The 24,252-nt window shown below is 49.0% G+C and overlaps 1 protein-coding gene across 1 annotated transcript in view; it reads right to left on the bottom strand.

The window, feature by feature from the left end:
• The window catches only part of PAPPA (pappalysin 1), a 215,893-nt gene that overhangs the window by 10,742 nt on the left and 180,899 nt on the right, over positions 1–24,252 (bottom strand). The window contains exons 18-21 of the mRNA XM_036432813.2: positions 22,318–22,465; positions 17,665–17,774; positions 8,509–8,580; positions 5,559–5,657 (exon numbers count right to left, since the gene is read on the bottom strand). Coding sequence (XP_036288706.1) covers positions 5,559–5,657; positions 8,509–8,580; positions 17,665–17,774; positions 22,318–22,465 — 429 coding nt within the window. The remainder of the gene's footprint in view (positions 1–5,558; positions 5,658–8,508; positions 8,581–17,664; positions 17,775–22,317; positions 22,466–24,252) is intronic.

The raw sequence follows: 24,252 nt of genomic DNA, 5'->3' as shown, positions 1-24,252 counted from the left end.
GAAAGATTTAAGGAGACCAAGGAGACTATGGGGAGATGTTGAGTCCGAGGACTCCCCTGCAAGCTCCTTGGGGGTAGATGCATGGGTTTGAGCCTGGCGGAGAGCATGGAACAGCTCATGAATACAGAGGTTGGTTTCAATGTAAATAAGTGGAGGATAAAATGGAGGAAAGGTGTGGTAAAGCAGAGAAAAGCACCAGCCTAGATCCAAAGGAAATATGGGTTTGATTCCTCACCCTCTTACTGAGTGTATGTCATCAAACAAGTGACTTCCCCTCTGGGGGCTTCAGTATCTCTGTCTGTAAAATGGAGGTCATAGCAGTCCTGCCACACAGGAAATATGCAAATATTCCTGTGTGGCAATGGTCATAGCAGTCCTGCCACACAGGAAATATGCAAATATTCCGGATAAAGTATAAAATTCAGGTAAAGCATTTAGCATAGTGCATGGCATGTACTATGTGCTCGATGATGATGATGATGGTCTTGGTATTGGCGTAGTGTTAATGATGTGGTGATAATGTTAGCGATGGTATTGACAGTAGTTATGATGATACTAACTTCTCAGGATGGAAAAGCTAAAATGAGTGTCTAATTCATTACATGAAAAAGTCAGACCTACACCCCAGATGAAGAAATCATAGTGTTCCCAAAGCCAGTGATTTTTGGACAGGGCTGATTAATCTGCTTAGCCATTTGTCGCCTGTCATCCTTACAAACCTTCCAAGCTAGACACATCTGTCTCCTCTTCCAGAAAGCCTTCTAGAACCTTCTAGGCTGGTTTAGTGCTTAAAATCATTGACTGCCCCCACAGTTCTCTGGATAAAACTCAAATTCCCTGGCTTGGCCTATATCAGTCTTGCTCATCCCTCTAGGCTCATGTCTTGCCCATTTCCTGCTTGCCCTGTGCTCCCACCACATGCAGGGAATTACACTTCCCTTAGTACTCTCTCCTACATCTGGGTCTTTGCACAGACCGTGCCGTGGCCAGAAGCCCCCTTCTCTCTCATCCTCGTGTCTGTCTTCACCCTACTTCTCTGACCTGGGGAAAACCTCCTGCACCTTTCCCAGCTGCTCTGGGGTTGGCCTCTCTGGAAGCTTACTGATTCCCCTCACCTGCGGTGTCTCTGTGAGCAGGGACTATTCTCTCAGTGCCCACCACCAGTCCACAAGGCATGAGCTCAGCATGGCTGAAGCCAGTCCATCTTGCTCACAGCCTAGCCCAGTGTTATCACACAGCATCAGAACCTGAGGTTCGTCAAAAATCAAATCAAATGCATGCTCTTGCCCTCCTGGAGTTTTCATTCCAGCAGCAAGAAGGGCAGGGGTTACCAGACAATCAATAATACATAGCTTTTGTAGTATGTGCCGAGGTGTTAAGTGTCACAGAAGGAGTGGAAGCCAAGGCAAATAGGTCTGGGAGTGCCAGGGCGATAGAAGGTGGGTGCCCAGGGTGGGGCTCCTTGAGAACATGGTACTCAGGCAAAAATACCTGCAGGAGGTGAGGGGAAATCATGAGGAGGAATGGAAAAGAAGGTTCTCGGCCAAAGAAACAACCATGACAACTATAAGGCAGGAGAATGCCTGGCCTGTCAAGGAGTCCAGAGGGCTGGGGTCAAGTGAAGGGGGCACTGGTTGTGGGGAGTGAGGTCAGGGAGGTAACGGGGTGGGCGGTGCATGTGGGCCTTCAAGGTCATTGGGAGAACTGGTTTTACTCGGAGTAAAATGGGAAGACACTGAATGGCGTGGCACACTCTGACTTGTTTTAAAGGATTTTTCTGGTTGCTAAACCAAGATGTAAAGGCCCTTGATGTACATCCCTGACTCTCACACCCAATGTCCAACCCTTTATCTTGGCCACTCTGCTAAGAAAACTGCTTTCCACCTAATGGTTTTGATGGTCTTCCCATGTATTACAGAATCACTAGCCTCCTTAGACCGTGGGCTCTATCACAGTATAGCATTTTCTCTTCACTTAGATTTAGCAAATATATCTGGCAAGCCTACATGTAATGTCATGTTTCTAGAGTTAACTTTTCACTCTCTGGTAACCTTCAAGTTCTTGCTCAATGACCATGCAGGAGGCCCTGTCGAGTATACTGAGACACTAATCTAATCCAAATATCAAGAAATAAAAAGCTAGGGTGAACCAGCCTGCCCAAGGGCACAGAGCTAAGTGGCAGCCTGGGACTGCACCCCTTCCCAAGCATCTTCTAGAGTAGTCTCTTAGTTGCCAGAAACGTTACCAGGATGCTGGTCCCAGGCCACCACACCTTAGGCAGCCTGGGTGTGCCTGACGCATTAAGGTGATCTCCCCTCCTCTGTTACGGCTCCACGTGTGCTTACTTAGAATGACTGAAATTATAAAGGAATACTAGTTGCTGCTGTTATGAGGGGAAACTGCTGAAGCAACCACTCTGGAAATCTGCTCTGTATTGGAGACTTTAGACTCCACCAGGAAAATAATACAATGACACACTGGGAAGCTGAATCCCGCCCCTTCCTGTCTGCCTCGCGCTGCAGACAGGTGTCTGGGTGAGAAACTGGTCACCCCTGTCAGACCAAGTTTCCTGCACTGTCTTGCTCTTGTCTGTCAGCCGGGCCCAGGTCATACAAGGCAGATGTGGGAAACAGCTGGTGTCTGCAGAGACAAACAAGAAAGGATGGAGGGAGCAGACAGACATCCTTCTGGGCCAAGTGACTAGGAGGCCCCAGCCCTGGGGATCAGGGAGAGGGTTGGGTGGAGAGTTGGCGAGAAGGAAGTCTGGGAGAAGGTGCTGAACCCTGGGCCCAAAGTTCATACCCTGGACTCAGTCCAGGGGGACTGAGAAGTGAGAAGCCCACCCACCAGGGGAAGGGCAAGTGCAAGCCCAGAGCAGCGAGAGGTCCAGACTGAGTGCAGAGGCAGGGCTGTGTGATGAGGAGTCACTGGGGTCGCATCTCAGCTCGACCACTTCCTGGCTGCGTGGCCTTAACCCTCCTGAGCCTGAGCTGCATTATCTGTAAAATGAGGACACAAAAGCACCACCTACAACGGGCCACTGTGCCGACGAAATGAAACGACACATGTGAAAGCAGTTAGCGCCATGCTTGGCAAATAGCAAGCTCTCGATAAATAGCAGCTACATTATTTGTTTGTAGTCGGGAAAGGCGAAATCCTAACAAGTTCTGTCACCTCGTACAGTTGATCCCACCTCTCTGAGCCTCAGATGTCTATGTGGTCGAGTGGTCCTGGGGTCTAAGGCACAGAGATTCCAACACATGGCCAAACACATACGTGTGCTCCATTAATGGCACTGCTGTACTTGGAAAGGTGCAGGAAGCACGTCTGCCCACTCCGAAAGTTTCTGAGTGCCAGCCTGGGTGCTCATGGTCAGGGAATGTCCCCTGATATGTGTCTGGGGCCAAGAGTTCAGGTGGGATCGCCAGGTAAGGGTGGAGAGGGGAGGAGAGGAAGGAATCTGGCCCATCTCCTGCTCTCAGAGGCTTCCTGCTGTGGAAACTGGAGACAGAAACCAGGCCATTTTTCCACTCGGGGAAACTCCTGTCTGGGGCGTCGGGGATGATTGGCAAGGCCGGGAGCCTCTGATACTCCCCACCCTGTCTTCGCTGCTGGGAAAAGCAGCTTCCACCTTGCCAAGGGGAGGGTCCCACACCCAAGGTTCCATGGCAGTCTGGATTGACAGTGTACTGTCTGCAACCGGAACTGAGAAGGTCATGCCAGGGTGCTCTGAGGACACGGCCCTTCCCCACCTGCTTTCCTCTTTGGAGACTCAGCCCATGCGGGAGAAAGCTGGGCTTGTGAGTTAGAACTGGATTGGAATGGGAGCCTCGGCGCTCATGGGCAAGTGAACTCAAGCAAGTCCCGCAGGTCCTCGGAGCCAAAACTGGCTCACCTGTGCAACGGGGCGAATAGCAGCCTGCCAGGCTGGAATGAGGGTTAAAGAATGTGATGGAGGACAAGTGTCTGACCTTGTCTGGCAGATTCAGCAGCTGACTTAGGGGTATTTTATCTTCTTATATATTTTCTCCACCTCTCATCTCTAGAAGCCAGTTTATTGCAGGGAGTAGCTGGGTATTTACAAGAGAAAGTAGAAAGTTTTCAAGAAGTTAGAGTTTATTTAGAAGTCAAACTGAGAGAGGAAGAATGACTTTAGTTTGGGACCCTTTCTTCTCCAGAAAAAAGACCTCCAGGAATCCCCCATCGGAAGAAAGCCCTGGTCTCTTCCCAATAGCTGATCGCTAAGGCTGAGCCATGTGCACAGTGAGAGGCCTCCAGCTCCAATCCACACGCCACACAACTCTCACAGTCTGTCCATCCTGCCCCAACCTGTTCACCCTCAGCTGCACGCTCCCGGTCCAGGTCTCAACACAAACGTCACCTTCTCCGGGAGATGTGACAGGCACACTATTCTCCGTGAGACTGTACCTCTCCTTTACTGCCTCTCCCGCAAGGTGATTAAATGCATGTCGTGCTCCTCACTACCTAATGTCGCCTGGTCTTCACAGGCCGTGAGCTTCGCCAGGGAGGCGCCATGCCTGCTGTGTGCGCAGGGCCCAGGCTGTGCTGGTTCCCAGACATGCAAAATGGAACTGCATCTCTCTGCAGGAAGGAAGCCTGGCAACCTGAATTCCGTAGCCTTGGCTAACAGGAAGGACGGTTTAGAGTGGAAGCAGGGAACCAAAATTGATGTATAACATGGGTGGAGAAGGAAGAAAGAGCGAGTAGATCAAATGACATCTGATATCAGGTGATTTTCAGATAAGTATCAAAACAGAGATCATTTCCCATTCTCTCAATAATCACACAAATAATTCTCAACTCAGTAGCCCAGGTCGACCACTATCCTCCCAGCTCTTGCCTGGGCCCAAACTCTGGCCCCAGCTCTGGCCCGGAGGAAGGTGGGCATTCCCACCATCTCCGTCTGAGTGATTGATATGCACCTCAGCCCAATGTTTCAGTTTTCCTATAAACACTTGAATCACTCCTGATGCACAAAGAAGAGAATCACAACCAAGGCTCATCGTACAGCAAGAGGGTTATGATGCTCAAGGGTCAGGATGGACCTTGTTGAGAGTGACCTGTCTTCTCTCTTTCCCTCGACCATAGCCATCACCCTAGAAAGGCATGTTCTCTGCAGGACTTTTCATGTCTCTGACCCTGTTTCCCTGGTCACCACCCCCACTTCTTCCTCTCCACCAAAATGCAGCACTGAATGCTGAGCCTCCTGCAGAGCCTTTTTCACCTCTTACCTGAGGCTGCACAGCACTCTGTCCTTCCCTTTAAAAGTATGTATTACACTGTCACTTGTCTAAGCTTTCAGGGTAAGGGACCACATCTGCAAAAATCATCCATGACCCTCCAAACCTTGCTCAGGGTCCAAGCACATGACAGTAGCTCCACTACTGGCTAAAAGATTAAAAGGCACAAGATAGTATGATATAATACAATACAGCCAGTAGGCAGGCACTGTCACAACCAGAGCAATGGACTGCCCAACAGGTAGGGGGCATCCTGGCCTAGTAAGCTGGGCTGCTGGAGAGGAGGGTACTGCCTACCTTTTTGGTCTTCACCGTGGATGTGCAGCAGTCCCCACCATCGTAGTTGCAGAAGGCTCTGTTGTTGATGGCATCACAATAATTGTCTCCCATGAAGGGCTAGAGGAGGAGAGAGGCAGGAAGGAAAGGTGCCTTGTTAGTATCCTAAGGCAAGGGGGGGGGGGGGGGGTGGCAGGCATAAGTCTATAATCATTTAGCCGTCTCTCATCTTCTCCCAAACCTCTTCCTGGCTTCAGATCCCAATGCCCCCTTGGATAAGTTAACACTTCTACATTTATAAAGAGTCTTATGTAGCCAAGTTTTCCCCAATTAAAGTATTTGCCCTAGGAGACACACTCCTGTATACGGGGGAATGTAAAGCTAGACCACTTACATCTTTCTAATGTAGGGAGCTCATTTTACTTTAAGAAATGATAAGCAAAATGGAGTCTCCTTGCCCCACTTTTACTGGTAGGAGGAAATTTAAAAAATAATTTATAATAAAATATATGCAAATATATTAAGATACTGAGTGTGAACTGCCCAAGTAACCACATCTAACTGGCCAGTGTCAACATGAAGAGGAGTATGGGAGAAAGGTCCATGAGACCTTTTCAGTAGACTCAAAGGAGTTGGCCTCATCAGCGAGCTTTGTGCAAGTGTCCCTGAGGAAAGGACATTTTGGCTGAGACTGGGAGGTGAGTGGGAGTTAACCAGATAGGAATGGATAAGGGAGAATTTCCAGAGAAAGGGGCATGTGCAAAGATCTGCTACTTAGAGCTTTCTCCTGTCTGGTATTTCTCATGCTGCTACTTCTAACAATGGAAGCAATTTGCTCTTCAAGACCCAGCTCCAACATGGTCCCTCTAAAATGCCTTCCCTGACACCCCCAAGACCTTCTGCCTTCCTGCAGTTTCCTGTCTGTTCTTTTAACACTGAGTTCCTTATGGACAGGAATATGTGTCATCCATTGGTATTGCCCCTATTTCCCAGAAAAATGCCTGGAAATGTGAGCAAAATATGTGTTCCTTGAGTGTTTATTTAGTAAAATGATTGACAATGGAGGCACACATGGCTGAATGGATGCACGGATAGATGGAGGGCAAGAAGACCCCACGGGCAAATCAGGGGAGCACAGTGACTGTTCTCACTTGGCTGAGATCATTTTATTCTCAGAACCAAGAGCCATATTGGCCACATTATAGGCACTCAGTGGGGCTATGATGACTGAGTGAATGACCACTTTGGACACAACTTGGGGTACAGGGCTAGGGGTTCAGTGTCTCAAACCCTTTCTGGATCCTGGCTACCTCTACACCCTCCAGGTGATGGCCCCTCCCTAGACCCAGCCTTTCTATCTCTTCTAAGCATCCTTTTCAGTCCCAGACAAGAGTTCAACTATTAGCGGGAAGCTCAGGAAGAAAGGAGAGTAGGGGCACCTGCCAGGGCAAGGGCGATAAGCATCACTGGCAGGGCTTGGAGCCTGACAGGTGGGTTTCACAGGCCCCAGTGCTGAGTCAAAGGAGGGATCGAATTCCGCTGTCACACTGGTGTTCAGACCGTCGACTCAGCAGGACGCGTGCCCAGGTAACCCAAGCTCCCTTTGCCCGAAATGCTGGACTTATCCAGGGAGATGGGAGGAAGCAACAACCACATGGCTATGGCCTTGGTGTTGCTGTCCCTTGATGACTCTTGAGAGAATGAGCTTTCTTCCTGAGCTTCTTAAAAGCTCCAATTAGGTGCACTGAGAAGATGCCACAGGAGGTCTCTAGCCAATATGTAGACAAAAATGCATGTCCCAGGGGACTGTCTTGTGACACAGGGCAGGGGATGGTTCAAAAGTAGGAGGTGACCTACTGGGGAAGATAGAGCACCCCCTGGAAGTCGGGAGCCCTAGGCTCATGTTTGCTCTGTGTGTTATGCTGTGCCACCTTGGCCCAGTCCATTCCCTCTCTGGCCCACAATGTCCAGTTTATACAAGAAATGGAATAGGATGAGACACACTAAGCACCCTTCCAGGTGGGGCATTCTATCACAATTTAGCCCAACCACCCACCGTCTAGGTCTCCGTTCCCACATCTTTAGATTAAAAGGTCATGTTTAGGTCACCTAGAAGAGCATTTCTGGTTCTGGCATTGTAAGAATTTCATCGAATATAACGTTTTCTAGAGCACAGTCTAGTTCTTTTCAGCTGCCTTTTCCTGAGTGGGATCTGGGGAACCATGGAGATTTGGACATCCACCTGGATGGGATTTGGGGTCTCTCTTCACCACCAGCTGAGCAGAACCACAGGGCATGGGGCGCACAGACGCATCTTTTAGTTTTACGAAAAGCACCTCCTGAGAGCACAGGTGACACCCCCAGTTCTCTGCCCTCCCTAAGCTTGTCCCTGATACACAGAGTCAGAGCTCCTTGGTGCCAAGGCCCAGGGCATGGCTGTGACTCTGAGTTGAAGGGTCAGAGAGCATCCTGGTTCTGTTATCCATTTATCATATTTAAGCTCAGTGGCTGAGTCTAAGGGGTTGAAGAGAAAGTGAGTGACACGCATATGGCAGAAGGACATGACCTGTTAAGATGCTCACCATAAAGTAGGAATGGAAAACACCTGCCTCACATGGTTCTGTGAAGGTTAAATGTGAACATGCTGGTAAAAGCCCAGCATATTATAGATGCTAAATTGATACAGTCTCCCTGCCGCCCTCCCTCAGAAATGCACTATTATGCTAAATGCAGGGTTAGGAAGCAGAACAACCCAGCTCAAGATCTTGGTTCTGTTACCCAGTAAACATATTTTTGAGTATGTTTGTTGATATCTCTGTGCCTCAATTCCACCAGCCGTAGATTAGAATTACTGATTTCTGGCTAGGAGGCCAGTTAAAGGGATATTTACAACATTTAGCAGGTACAGTAAATGGTAGCCATGATTGACACAATAACAATAGTAACAGTAGGGTCATTTCTGGGGACTCACCTCACAGCCTTTGACACAGTGGATCACAGCAGGGTGAGGGTACCACTTGAGGCCAGCCGTGCAGACGACTCTCTGTGGAGACAGGAACGGGTCAGATGGGTTTGGTTCTAGGGGGGAGCATCTCTTTGCTGGTACCACATTCCACCACTCACCACTTTTTGGATCTTCCGAGTTCTAACCTCCCCTTAGGATTTACATGGAGAAACTGCCAAGGTATTTGCAATAGCAGGAGCCATAAGATTAAAGTAACCCTTGTGTTCACTGTAGGGGTCCTGAGTCTGTATTTCACTGGCAGGAATAGGGCTGACAAGAAGAATGGAGGGATGGAGAAGATCGGAAAAGCCCTTCAGAAAATGTGTGGCTCATCTTTGACCCATGGACAGAGTTGGGGGTAAGGTGGGAGGGAGAGAGAGTGGTGTGTGTGTACAAGTGCATGCATGTCTGTGTGTATGCATGTAACTATATGTGTATACATGTGTGTGGCTGCCACAGGAAGATGGGGAATGGTGTGGAGCAGGGAGAATGCGAACACTGAGGACCGCTGCCCAGGGCCACTGTGGGAACTCCTTAAAAAGGCACATTCTTTGGGGCCACCTTGCATCTAATAAATCTAAATCTCTGCAGTTCAGGTCTAGGGACTGACTGCATTTCAAAAACAAGCCTCCCAATGATTCTGGTCCCCAGTGCTGTTTGAGAGCCAGAGGATGAATGAACTAACCTTGAATTTGGGACCCGTGGAGACAGAGAACCCTTCGGGCCTCCACCTGCTGCCCTGCCATATGGGCCTGCTCACACTTCCCTGAGATGGCCCACACGTCCCTTCCCTATCCCTGTGACTTTGTTCCTGCTGCTCTCCTTCCCCAAACAGCTTGTCCCCATCTTTTCACCTGAAGAATCTTTCATTATCTCTGAACTTTCTGCTACAGACTCCCTGCCTCTGTGCTGCTCTCCCCTCCCCCATCTTCAGGCAGAGCTGACAGGTATGCATATATGTATTTATTTATAGCCTCCTTTAATAGAAAGTGCTGTTATGATAATGACAACTACAACGTACGGAGTGCATTCACGGTACTAATTGCTTTATGCATGATCTTATTTCTTTCTTGCCAGGCAGTGAGGTGGGCATTACTCTCAGGTCATAAGGACAATTAATACCCTAGGCTCCAGAGCGGTTACATGGAGAAATCAGGATTTGAAACCTAGCAGTCACTTTGGAAATAACGTAAAGCAGCTCATAGCATAGCATCCAACATGAGGATAATTTTTAAAGTAGGTGAAAAAAGAAAGATAAAACTAGGGAAATGAAATAGCATCAGGAATGGGGCTAACATAACCATCCTAGAAGCTCCCTTCTCTAGTCTATAATAAATGACTTGTTTTCCATCCCAGATTAACAATGATTTCTTTTAAAAAGTAAAAAATGAGATAAAAATGACCGGGAGGCAAATTCTTAGATTTGTAGTGAGAAGTAACTGTGTCTTCGGCCAGCCATGGAAGTCTACTATATGATCGGGGCTTGCTCTCCTGGCTGAGAGCCAGTTGATAAATTTTAATTAAGAAATAGCCCAGCCGGTGGGGATCGGTGGTTGAGGGTTGAATTGAAATTAAAATTCATGGTTGAATTCCAGGTCAGGGCACATGCCAGGTTGCGAACTTAATCCCCAGTAGGAGGCTTGCAGGAGGCAGCTGATCAATGATTCTTATTGATATTTCTCTCTCCCTCTCCCTCTGAAATTAATGAAAATATATTTAAAAAAGAAATAGTCACATGGTCAGGATGTGGAAAAGCCATGTGACTGGCTCATTCTTTCCCTGAGGGCAGACCTATCTGGAACTCAAATAGTAGTTAGGTTTCTTGGTGAGCTTGGAACTGAGGATCACATGATTCTAAGACATGTCTGAAACTGGTATGGGTGCCTTTCTTCTCTGCCACACTGCATCTCTGGTTCACCTTGGATCTCTCAGGCCTAGACTGGTGCCTGGCACGTGGAGGAAGTGTAGGAAGTATTTATGTTATAAATGAATGAATGGATCCATCTCAGGATAGAGATGATTTTATCGATGGACTGTATTTTCTCGTTTCCCCCCTTCTCCTAAAGCAGTGGTGGGCAAACCCATTAGTCAACAGAGCCAAACAGCAACAGTACAATGATTGACATTTCTTTTGAGAGTCGAAAACCAACTTCTGTGCATGGGCCACGAAGTTTCAATTGCACTGTATGTGCGCGCCCACACATGGTGTTTTGTGGAAGAGCCACACTCAAGGGGCCAAAGAGCTGCGTGTAGCTTGAGGATCAGGACATTTACTATGCCTACCACAGTGTCTAGTTTAAAGAACCAGTTTAGTGTAGAACGAATTAAAGATCTTGGACTAAAAGCCTACTTCAAAAATCTGCCAGGAGTCTTAAAATGTGAAATCTATCTAGCTCCCTACTACCTCTATTGACATGTCTGCCTTTTCCCAATAGATTTAGGCAAAGCAATATATGGAAAGGACCTTGGGTGCTGAGGTATGACAGGCGTGGTTGCAATTATGACTTAAAATTGCTCTGTAAATTTCCACTCTCAGACTTGGTTCTCCCATTTGTTAAATGGGCACTGAAAGTGTCACAGGCTTGTTGTGATGACACAGAGATAAATAATATGGAAATGGTTAACCTAAGACTGATTACTTAAGGTTCTTAAGGGCAGGAGCCTAGGTTTGAGACCTCTCTGTCTCTCCTCAGAACCAGGCATGGAGCACAGCAAACACATATGTGTTGACCAAGTGAAGAAATGTGAGTGCCTCTCATGTTCCTCTCTTCCAGCTTAGCTGCTTTTGTGCCCTGATTCCCAGCCATGGGGCTAGAAGTAGAGAGAATCACCTGCTTTCATTCTCTGAGAAACTTTAACCATACTTTCATTTTTTGGGCTGCAGAGTCTGTTCCCAGCCAAAATACAGGATGTTGGAGGGGCACTCAGTAATGGTTGAAGTAGTAGAAACAGCAGGGTTAGGATCCACTAGGGATTTGATGCCCATCCCTCCCCTTACTTATTTGGGAACTAATTTAATCCGTCCGTAGGAGTGTCTTGGTGTGGTTATACATGTTTCTGTCAGTTGAGGTTTACCTGATGTGAGTTCAGAAAAAGGACTTTTATACCATCTGCATGAGCCTATTTATCTTTCCAAGGTGTTTGGAGTTTCCACCATTCCTCAGAGCTGCATGCCCCACCTGTCTCACTACAGGGCCCCTCTGTATGCAAGGAGAGCTGGGAAAGGGGACAAGCAGCAGGATATGAAGGAAAGGGTGGACTGTTTACAGCACATTTTGTGAGATCCCAATGGGGCCCTTCGGCTTTGATCCCCTTGATGCCAGTGAGACCTCTAGTCCCATCAGAGTCCTTTCACAATAGGTTTTGTAAGGCAGCTTTCCTTTCCTGCTTTGGTGCATAGGAAGAATATACTGTTTTCCTAGCTGCAGTGATCACCAGCATCAATGCCATCACCACCATCATCACTGTCAACAACACTAGCACTATCACCACCATCATCAACACCACCAACCCCACTATCATCGTCTCTACCACCACCACCGTCACCTCTAACTTAATCACTATCATCATCATCACCAACTCCACTATCATCACCTCTACCCTCACTATCATCATCACCATTACCATCAACCATACAATCATCACTTCCCTCACTACTACTGTTAACATCAACACTAACATCATCACCTCCACCCACCCCACTATCATCACCTCCACCCTCACTACCACCCATCATCACTACCAACACCAATCGTATCATCACACTTCTACCCTCACTACCACCACCATTATCATCATCTCCACCTTTACCACCATCAATACCACCACCAGCATTATCACTTTCACCAGTACCAGCACCATCACTGTCACCAATAACACCAGAACTACTGCTGCCACACTACTACCACCACTACTATCATCTCCATCATCATCAACCCCATCATATTATTCAGATCCTTATCAACACAAAATCCTCTATTAGCAAATATTGTGGTCCAAGACCTGTGCTCAGAACTTTCATTTAATTCTTATAATCATGAGATAGGTACTAATTTAAAATCTGGTCTACACAAGAGGAAACTGACGCACAGAGAAGTTAAACAAGTTGCCCCAAATCATACACATAGATGATGGGAGTGAGGAATTAAACCCACATCCATCTGATTTCCAGGTCTATACTTTGAATGCCACTCTCTCCTTCAGATTCCCCTATCCCCTGAAGCTGCAAACATAACGTGGCTTACTCTTTTGACCGATGGATAGACCAAGGTTTAAAAAGGTGGAGAGGCTTTGAGACAAACATTGGAGTGAGCAGAGTATCTAAAAGACGGGCCCCAGGCAAAATTTGACAAATAAGAAAATACACTGAGCCTCCTCATCCTGAGCTCAGATCCCACACCCCTCCTGATAGCATATATGAAATTGCCTAACAAGCAGGGCCTACATCTCACAGATATTCAATAAAAGCTGACTTCTTTTTTCTTTCCTTAATTCCCTCCCTCTGGCCCTTTCTTCCTCTTTTCCTCTCTTTCCTCCTTCCATTCTTTTCTCAGATGCCATTGTAAAATTGAAGGCCCCATCTACCTAGAGGAATTGTAAGTATCTGAGGTTGTGAGCAGCATTTTCCCTCAGGAAACTCCAGCTCCTCTGGGTGAGGAAGTGCCAGGCAGAAAGGAGGTGCTCCTGAGGAGCTCATGGCAGAGCCTGAACCCTGAATTCTAGGTACCCGGGGCCAGAAGAGTCGATCTCATTCAAAGGTTGTGAGCCAACAGCTTCCAGGCTACACAACCCACAGAAATGTTTGGTTTGGCACATGAAGTCCTTAACAGAAGTCAAAATTATTTGCCAATATTAAAAAAAAAATAAAACAAAAAAAAACCTAAGAGATTTTATATTTTAAAGACTCAAGAAAAAATGAAAAATCTGGCCACCCCAAGCCCATATTTCCACCTTGCAACACTTGGCTAGAGCTGCCCCCTTTGGAAGCAGCCTGTTCTCCTCATTTCACCAGTCCCCACCATTCCCTGTAGTCTCTCCAGCATTCAGCCTGAGGGGCTTTTCAATCTACTGTGTTTCCCCAAAAATAAGACATCCTCCGAAAATAAGACCTAGCGCATGGAAAGATAAGACATCCCCTGAAAATAAGACCTAGCGCAACTTTGGGAGGAAAAATTAATATAAGACACTGTCTTATTTTCGGGGAAACAGGGTATCCTTGCATTTGTGTTGCATTGTCTCATTTATTAGGTTGGAAGATTTTCCTATTACTTTCAAAGTGCATGTGTATGTACCTGTGTGTGCAGGGTAGGGAAAGAGGGGATAGTTAGGGGGAACTCCCACAGGGGAGTACTTTAAAAAAATTAAAGGATAGAGTGTTTTGTTCTTAAAGAAAATCAAACTAAAATATTTTAGTACACCTGAAACTAATATAACCTTATATGCCAATTATATACCAATTAAAAAAATAAAATCAGCAGGGATTACTTTGGGGTGGGGGGAGGGCACTGCCTGGCACAGAGAGGGGAGGACTCTGGGGAGCTGTAATGTACCCACCCAGACTTGGGTACTGGTTTCATGAATGGGCACAAACATAAATACTTACCACAAAGTATGCTAAAGATGAGCATGTAAGTTATAGATCAGTTGGAGGTAAAGAACTCAACTATCTGAAAGTCCTCTTTGTTATGTTGGGTAGTATGTCATGAGGGTTTGTTATATTTCCTCTAAGTCTGAAATAATTATTGTAAATACTACTGCTATTATGAAACATATACGTAAGTATTCAATATAAAAAAAAATGATGTGTTTGGCCTGCTTCACCCATTAAGTGTAGCGGGTCCATTTTAGCCCACCTGCCAGGATCCTGCAGATGTTTGAGTTTGTGGCTCTCTGATCTCAGCCTCTCTTTCATTTCACAGATGGGGAGACCGTGGCCTAAAAAAGTGATAAGATTTGTCCAAGGACATACAGCAAGAAGGTTCCTGGGCTTGAACTAGAACCGTGGTCACCTCACTCAGCAATCATAAATATTTAGTGAGCACCTACTGTGAGGTAGGCACTGCGGGGCGTATCATGGTCAATAAGATGACCACAGGCCTGCCTTCACAAAGCACATAATGTCAGTGGTGATACAGTCCTCATCTAAGCAATTCTCGTTCTCTCCTTATATGCCAGTGCTTAGAACCGAGCCCTTCATGTACTGAGCCACCAGTGTTGTGCTGTAGCAGGCTTGCCTTGGCTCACAAGAGGCAACAGTGAGGTTGTCTCTTCCTAACTTTGTGTGCAGTGACAGTGACTTGGAAAACTTGGTATTTGCCACAGTGAGAATATTTACACCACAGTAAGTGGCAAATGCTACAAATCAGAGTTCATTTTCAGGGGAGAAGCAGTTGCTAACCATTTACCAGCCTATCCCTGATAATTGGTCAGTAAACATTTTGCCTTTATCATTACTGTACATTCAAGATAGGCTGCATGGGTAGCTCGAGTAAGCTGTAACATTAAACTGACATGGTCCTCATTCACTTCCTCTTAGGCATGAGGCTTCCTCTCTGAGACTCCATTTCCTCCACTGGCAAAACAGAGACTACTACATACCTGATAGGGGAGTGTGTGTGTGCACGTGTGTGTGTGAGTTGGAGTTTGGGGTGAAAATAAGCAATGGAAAGTGCCTGACCCAATGTTTGATGCATAGTAGGCATCCATGAACTGTCAGTTCTTGCCTCTTACTTACTTTTCTTTTTTTTTTCCTTTTTTTTTTTTTCCTTTTTAAAAAATGTATCTTTATTGATTTCAGAAAGGAAGGGTATAAGAATCTCTTTCACAGCCTGCATAGAAAGAGTTCCAATTCAGGGTTCAGGTTCTGGAGAAGGGCCACACACAAATGAAGAGTCTTGAGACTTGAAGAAATTCAACTTGGCCATATGGGGGGCCAGCCGGTAGTCCAACTCTAGTGGGAGAACTACTACTGCTCTGGCCTTCCATCCCCTTTTATTGATCGCCTCTTACTTTCTTACCCCGGGACAAAGGTGAAAGGAGCTGGGGCAGACCCTTGCCCCAATCATCTACCTCACACTGGTCCTGGAAGGCAGACCCGCAGAAGGCAGAGCTGTGCGGGGCCTGCTCCGGCCTGGTGTGCCTTGCCAGCACCAGCAGCTCTATTTCTGCAGCTCTCGTCACACAAGGGGCAAGTGTGCAGCGGAGGCCAGCTTTTCTGCCGTATTCCTGGAAATCATCAATCTCTGCCCTTCGCCCTCCTCCCTTTTTCTACCACATTTTTTTCCTCCTGGATAATGAGGCCTCCGGAGACCAGTGGAGGTCTGAACCTCGTTATGGCTCTCTTGGTAGGCCAGCATCAATAAAGGCCGGCCGACCAGGGAACCGGGTGGGGGCTGGGGCAGACAGGCAGCGGGTGGGCAACTGAGGAGGGGGGCTTGCAGGCTTTCAAATCCCTGGATTTATTTCACAGTGAATTATAACTGAATTTTTTAGTGCCCGGGGCTCTCAGAGGGAGGAATGGGAATTCACCTGGGGTGGGGAGGGTGTGGAGCAAAGGCCTGAGTAGAAGCTGGGCCAAGGCACCGTGGTCTGGGCCAGGCAAAGGAGCCCCGCGGTCCTGGGTGTGAGTGTCCCCTGAGTCTGCACTGTGTGGGAGTGTGTCCCTGCCTGTGGGTATGTGGGAGTCTGAGTAGGAGCGAGAGGGAGGCACGAGGGAAGGAGCTGAGGTCATGGTCCAAACTCTGCTCCTGTGTGACCCTGGGTGAGGGGTGGGGAAAGGCATGGCCAGTGGAGAAAAGGACTGGAGGAGTGCGAGCTGAGGGAAACAGGGCTGCCTGGTGGGTGTGTGGGAGAATCAAAGGCAAGGAGACAGAGACCAGGCAGACAGAGGGGGTGGACATAGAGGGAAAGTGGGCAGGGAAGGCAGAGGGAGGTGACAGTCCTGTCAGGAGTGGGAAGAGAGACACAGGGAAAACAGAGGCAGGAAAGGGAGAAAAGTTGGAGATGGCACAGAGAGCAGGGGAAGGGGAGGAGAATGCTGAGGGGCACGGGGCAGCAGAGAGGGGCTGGCCAGGTCCATAGACCCCGAGTGCTGACTAAGCCCTCACAATCCTGCCCTCCACTCATTTGAGAAACAGGACACCTGGTATCAGGTTCTGCCCCAGCTATCTTGGGCACGATCTGCAGGTGGGCAGACCGGAGGCCTCCCAGCACCAGGGCAGGGACTTCAACCCTGCACCCCGGAGCCTCTGCCTCCCACTTTCTCCAGGGGAAGGGCAGTGCCCAGAGCCAGTTCCTGTGGCCTGGAATGCGTGCTGCTCTGGAGGATAAGAGTGGGCCCCCACTTCAGCTTGGGATCCCTGACTGATCACATAGGGAAGTGGGAGTGGCCAGCCCCCAAATGAAATGGGCAATGCCCTTGGCTGTCAGGAGGCGGGGCTTCCAAGGTCTAGCCAGGCAAGCCAGCCTTCGCCTTGAGTAGAGCAGGGCATGTGACTCAGGCTTGGGTTCAAGCTGTCACTCCTGAGATCTTAGAGTCCACAGGTTGAGAAGGCAGACAGTGCTTCCCACCTTGCACCACAAAACCATTCCAAGGTTTAAATGCAGTCTTGTGTGCCAGTACTGGGCACATGACCATAGTAAGTGCTTCACAAACAGTGTTACTAGTTCCCTATTCACATTAATTGCTTTCCAACAAATGAGGAAAGCACAGGGAAGATGCCAGAAATCTAGGATGTGGGAGGAAGAAGGCTTCTAAGAGCTCACAGTGAGAAGCCTGAGAGCACCTCTCTCATGAGTGCGTATGTGACCCAACTCTGTGCTCTCTACTCATGGGTGTGTGTCCAGGTTTCCTCTTCTGTAACTAGAAACATCAGTCCCCTAGGCTGTCAGCAGGATTCAGTGGTACAGGAAAGCATAGGGCCTAAGAACAGGACCAGACAGAGGGCAAGTATTAAATAGTTAAGGCCCAGAGAGTGACTGTGAGCCAGTTCCCACTGCACAGGGAGGTGTGGCAATGTGATGGTGTAACAGGTAAAGCGATGAGTGCAGCACCCAGGCAACGCAAGTGTTCGCCAAAGGCATTTTCCTCTCCTTAGGCCCAGGTAGGCAGCCCCTGTCACTTACCTGCACCCGCGTGGGATTCAGCCAGTGAGGGATGTCACGGACGGTCACGTTCGTGGGCAGGATAACGGGCTCGCTGTTGTGGTCCAGGCAGGTGGCGGCACACTCGGACCCTGTGGGGAAGCAGAGTGTGAGCTGGCCAATCAACCCCAGTCTCCTAACGCCCAGGGCTGCTCTCCCCCAGTGTGGGCCCTGCTGCTCCCTGGTCCCCAGTGGACTGCCCACCCTGAGGGCAGTGGGAGAGAGGGAGCTCCCCAGCAGGGCTGTCCTCGGTCTCCCTGACTGTTCTCTCATCTCCAGTCCAGCTGATACCCATTGCCATTTGCATTGGCCCCAAGCCCAGTTCTGTCTGGTACCTACTTTGCTTGAAGACCTTTCAAAGGTTCCCTACATCCAGGGCAAGGTCCAACCCCCTTCTCCAGCCTTCATGGTCTTGTCTCCCACTAACCACCTTCACACTCTGTTTAGTTCAACTGGCCTGTGCCTGGCTTTCCCTCTGAGCCTTACACGTCCTTGCCTCTGTCCTGCTCTCATTCTCTCCCCCTGAATCATCCCACCACTGCTTTCTCACAGTCAAATCCGACTGGCTATATATAATTCTATTAGCCATTCTAAAGGTTCCCTTTCAAATGTGTGTATGTAATACATAGAAGGTGGGGCAAAAATAGGTTTAAAGTTGTTCCTATGGCCGAAACCGGTTTGGCTCAGTGGTAGAGCGTTGATCTGCAGACTGAAAGGTCCCAGGTTCGATTCTGGTCAAGGGCATGTATATTGGTTGCGGGCACATCCCCGGTAGGGGGTGTGCAAGAGGCAGCTGGTTGATGTTTCTCTCTCATCAATGTTTCTAGGTCTCTCTCTCCCTTCCTCCTCTCTGTAAAATATCAATAAAATAAAAGTTGTTCCTATGGAAAATAGTAAAATTACACACACACACACACATATATATGGCTAATATGTAAACTGTCCCCTCGGGAGTTTGACCGGGAGACAGGGAGTTCAGTCACTCACTATGACGTGTTCTGACCACCAGGGCATTGGGCGAAATGAAGGAAGGCCCTGGCTGGTAGCTGGAAGGTCCCAAATGGCTCTGATTGCAGGCCAAGCCCTGGGACCCTATCCATGCACGATTTCATGCATCAGGCTTCTAGTTAATAGATAATAATACAAGAATAAACTCTGTGTTTCAAGTCCAGCATGGTTCAGTGGTGGAGTGTCAACCTATAAACCAGGTAGTCACAGTTGGAGTCCCTGTCAGGGCACATCCCGGGTCCTGGGCTTGATCCCTAGAAGGGGGCATGTAAGAGGCAACCGAGCAATGATTTCTCTCATCATTGATGTTTCTCTCTCTCTCCCTCTCCCTTCCTCTCTGAAATCAATAATATATTAAAAAAACAAAACCCTACTCTTGCCCCACCATGTACACATATGGACATGTACACATACATATGGACATGTACATACACACACACTTCTCACGCATGCATAGTTTATCCCATATCTTTCCTATTGCAGCTTGTCCTCCCTTCAGTGGAAGAGGCATGGGGGCTGAAGAGGAAGCGATGGTGGGTGGCAGGTGCAGGGCAGGTTAGAACTTCCTCACTTTAAGCACCAGGATGCTAAGCCCAGATGGTGAAGCGACCTGTCTTGTGAGTGCCTTTCAGAGGTTGCTCCTTCTGCACATCTAGCCCCTAGGAGCTCAGGTTACAGAGCTGGCGGTCCAGTACCATGAATGAGAACCCGTCTCTCAGACATCCAAACCCAGTGATGGAAATAAAGGAGTCTCACAGAGGAAGAGTAAGGGAGATAGTGGAAGGGGACAGGGGTCGGGGGGGTGGTGAAGGACCAGAGGAGAAGAAAACAAGGGGGGAATGCAAACAGTCAAAGATGAGTGATGAGAGTAAAGGGGACTCTGGCTGAGCAGTGGGGAAAGCTCAAAGCTGGTGGTTGTCATGAGATCCATTCTGGAGTTTCTAGAGAGCAAGGACAACACCAGGCTTCCAGGATAAAATGCTTCTCAAAAAAAGGGGCAGCCTCAGACACAGACCAAAGCTGTCTTATCCCAAGAGGGAGAAAGGAAAAAAACTCTGGTCAGCACAGGAGACAGTGGCCTCCCTGGGATGCCGCCTGTCTTACTTCCTCTTCTCTGTGCTCCCCGCTCTGCATTTTCCTCCCTCACGCTTGGGCAGCTCTGGGCTTGGAGACCAGCTCCCTCTCCCAGGCTGCTGTGTTGTGATATATGAGCCTTAATTGGTATCATCACAGAACAGTGATCTCACCAGGCCCCTGCCTGCCTCTCCTTCCCCAAGGAGTAGGGAAGTGGCAGCTTTGGTGGCAGTAACCACGAGGGCTCCTCACTGCCACAGACCTCCCTGTCCTGCTGGGGGGCTGGCCCAAGCTACATGTCTGGGCAGCCCCAGATGTGCCCTCCAGCTCCCAAGTCCCACGCAGACCCAGCTCTTGTCTACAAGGCTTCTGACAAAGTCCCTCTCCTTAGAGTGGTGGGCTCTCCCCAGGGAGGGGTTCCACCTGGGAGGGATGATGTCTGAGGGGCCTTCGGAGGTGAGGAGGGAGAGGGAGCTGGTCCCAGAAGGTGAGGAGGGAGAGGGAGCTGGTTCCCAGGAGGTGAGGAGGGGAGGGAGCTGGGTGTCCAGGAGGGACCATGCCCTCCCTTTTCCTTCTCTCGCAGTGTCCCCCATTGCATCTCCTGGCTAGGCACCCCTGTGTGCCCCCACCAACCTGGCTGACCCATTCATGAAGGGCATCTATCTGTGTGGCAGTGGGAGAGTGGGCTGCAAGGGAGGGAAGGAGATTCAGGTTCCAAGGTCAGACAGACTTCCTTCCCTTTCTGCTCTGATCATGAGGAAGCTCATGGGTGAAGGGATGCTGCTGCCACCTCTGCCCACTGCTAGTCTGTGCTGAGGGCACGCAGAGCCAGGCTCTGTGGCTCATTTGCGAGCAGTTGTGTTATGGGAATGCAGTATATACACAGGTGGGCAGGAGATGTATTGGTGTGTTTGCCTTTTGTGCATCTTTCTGTGTGTGTGATATGTTTGGTGCCTAAGAGGTGTCTGTACTGATGTGTCACGTGTGAGCATGCACTCTGTGTGCCTGTGTGGATGTGTTTGTGTGGGTGCTGTGTTTGGGTGGCATTTGGCTGATGTGTACGTGCTGGGCATGAGTCTACTGAAGGATGTGTGTGTTTGGGTCTACATTTCGTTCCCAAATATGTGTGCTTGTGTTTATTTATGCATGTGTGAATATATTTGAATGCGCCAGTGGGTGCAGACATAAAGTCTTTTTTTATAGGTGTATTTTTTTGTTTTGTTTTTTAATAAAGTAACTCAATCAGTGTTTTGCTTACTGCCAGTTGTATGACTGAATATTCACTGCATATCCTAAGTTGGGGGTAGGGACACCGTCACAGACGTCACGTCCAGAGCCATGCACATCCATCAGCAATGACAGGCAGAGTGCTGGCCTTGGGAAGGAGCAGACAACAGACTCCCTGTTGCTCACCTGTTGCCCCACATTCTAGAATGTCCACATTGGCAGCCCTAGGAGATCCCACCTGTCTGCACGCCTCCCGTCAAGGCCCTTTGGACCATGGCTCAGTAGGATCTTAAAGTGCCCTCTGAATCTTCATGAGAGCAGGGCTAAATATAAGAAGGGGCACTGGTTTCTCCTCTAGGTTTAGGTCTGGGCTCTGAGGTGGCTTCCATCTCCAGCAGGATGCTCAGGCCCTGCCCACCTCTGCTCTCAGGAAGTGGCCACTCATCTTACTGGGTGCAGAACAGGCTGGTGCTGCATGCTGGGGAGGGAGTGTGTGCACAGATAACCTGCTCCAGACATGCCGGGTGATTGTCCCATAAATCACACTGGCCATGAGAGAGGACATTCAGTTCCCTGGGCTTTTCATCATGGTCAATTAGGGAACCCGCCCAAAAGGTCAGCATCACTGTCCTCGGGTGAGCTCAGGCTCCATGCACACCCCGTTCCCCAGAAAGCCTCAGGACGGTGATTAATGTGTCTGTCCAGGCTCCTGGTTCCCACCAGGCCAATGCCTGGCATCGAAGCCCAGGTTGTCCCCTCACTGCGAGTACTTTGCAAACTGGCCTATCACCACGCAAATGGTATTTTGAAGCGGCTATTTGTTTATTCTCATTTCGGAGGCAACCAAGACGCTATGGAAAGAACTCGGGCTTTGGAGCAGGTTCTGTTCTCCCTTTAAGCCTCTGTTTGCTCAGTTGTTGAAGGTTACTGAGAGGAAGGACATATGCTGACCCATGTAGATGCTCATGAGTGATTACTTATGCAAATGTTGTGATTCATAATAAAGGCAGCCACACCGAACCATATTGCTTTCTCACCTCCCTCCCCCTGCTACATGGTTCCTCTGTCTGGAATATCATTTTGTGCCCAACAAGCTCTTTCAGAGCCCTCTGTAGGTGAGCCTGCTATACACATTCCTCCCACCCTCACTGCATCACCACCCCAGCTCTCTCTAGGAGGAAGGAGCCTGGTCACATCTGTCTCCCTTACCTCAGGGCCTCCCACAGGGCCCTTACAGGGCTGAGGCACCCAGCTACCCAGTGAGGCACCAGCCTGGGCTCTCAGAGCTCTTGCCCCTCCCACGCTGCCCGCATGTACCCGTCCTACCTATGGCGTAGCCTTCCGGACACTGCAGTTTGAGGTTGCTGTTAAGCTGGTTCGGGGCCGAGCACTGGCCTTGCATCTCCTGGCAGAGGTGGAAGGAGCCGCTCCAAGTTCCATCTTTCCGACAGTGGATGACATTGCTCCCCCGGCCCTGAAAACCATGGAAACACGGTCAGACCAAGAGCCACCACCCTCAATGGAAGCTTCTCAAGTAAAAAAGGAAACCAGAGCAATTTGTTAACGTGGTGGAACCGATCGCATTGGTCATACCTCCATTCTACAGACAGGGAAACTGAGGAGGGCTCAGTGTGGGCCCTTTCTGCAGACCCCTTCTCACGTCTGAACTGGCCAAAGCTGCTCAGAGGCCTAACTCCCAGGCTCCCTCATTCCTGACTCAGTGTCTCTACAGAGATTTCAATCAGAGGGATTTGTTTTGTTGGTTGTTTTTATTAACTGAGGAGGCAGGGGACCCAATGCACCCCAGCCCATACGGTGAGTGAGAGCCCGGGCCCGGGACTATTTATGAGGAGGCAAGGACACACCAGGGCTTGCTTCCTCTAAGCCAATGAGAGAGCACCTCATGCCAGGCCTCTGCCATCTGCTCACAGCACAGCCTGGGCCTTGCCGGGAAGCTTTTTCTTGCCCCTCTCTCCCTCCCTCCCTCCCTTCCTCTCTTCCTTCCTTCCTCATCATCCCATTCCATTCATTCCAGCAATGATGGTACCAAAAAGCTGGCATGGGGATACTTTCACCTGTGCCCTCCTTAGAGTCTTTAAAATAAACAATACTCGGTTCCTCAATCTTCTGCACCATGGAGGTGGATGCAGCTTGCAGACCCATGCCTTCCTGCAAACCCCTTTCCGCGTCTAAGGTTCTAATGGGAGTCCAGCCCTGTAGAAATCTCAGAACTGCCTCTGAATTCAAGAACCATTTCTTAGTGCCCATTCTGTGCCCAGCTCTGTGGGGTCCAAAAGCAAAGCAAGTCAGTATCTGGTCCCACTGAGCTGGGGAAGAAAAGACAGTCGTGTGAGCAGCCAGCCATGTCAGTGTGACTGTGCTTGGGTTGGGGACAGTCACTAGTTGTGCAAGGGTAATCAGGGAAGGTGTCATAGAGGAGGTGATATATAGAAATAGGGGAAGGTTGAGCTGGAAAGGCCAATAAGATGTGAGGCCTTAAATGTCAGCTTACGTTTGGACTCTACCTCTTGGAAACAGAGAACTGTGGGTGCTTTCTGCCCAGGGGTCCATCTGCCTGAGAATAAGCTGTGTTTCCTCTCCCTCTTTCAAGGTCACGAGGAGAGAAAATACATGAGGTAGAGGTGCTGACTGTGCCCACCAGGGTACCAACCTGTGGAACGGTCCATGTCCGTTCCCAGAGTGCCTCAGCCTTAATTCTGCCTCATTTTCCTGCTCCTTGCTCCCTGAAGCACCATCACCAACCTTGAACTTTAGTTTACCTCCTTTACTGTAAGCTGGATCACATGGCCATGCTCTGTATTCACAGCCTTTCTGTCTGCAGTTTCCTATCTCCTCCTGCCCTCAATCATCATCTGGCACAAGCCATTGTCCTAATGGCTCCTGATTCTGCAGAGCACACTGCCTTAAGATCTCTGACACGCATCGCCCCGCTGTCTATCATCAGTCCCCTCCTAGATGATGAGCTCCCTGCGGCCTAGGAAAGTGCCCTATTCACCTGTGCAGCCACAGGGCCTCTGCAAACTTGAATAGGTCCTGGCCATTCCGTTCATGCATTCATCACTTAATGGATATTTCTTCTATTCACTTAAGAACTGTTTGCTTAACAAAAGGTGGGGTGAATAGGTAGAGTTATGGAATGAAGTTGGCTATTAAATGAAGATAAATGAACACATGGATGAGGAAATCAATGAGTAGGTGAGTGAATGAAGAAATGAGGAGATGAATGAATGAGTGCATGCC

Source organism: Pipistrellus kuhlii, unplaced genomic scaffold (genome assembly GCF_014108245.1).
Source record: "Pipistrellus kuhlii isolate mPipKuh1 unplaced genomic scaffold, mPipKuh1.p scaffold_m20_p_12, whole genome shotgun sequence".
NCBI lineage: Eukaryota > Metazoa > Chordata > Mammalia > Chiroptera > Vespertilionidae > Pipistrellus > Pipistrellus kuhlii.
This window is presented reverse-complemented; position numbering and strand designations above follow the sequence as displayed.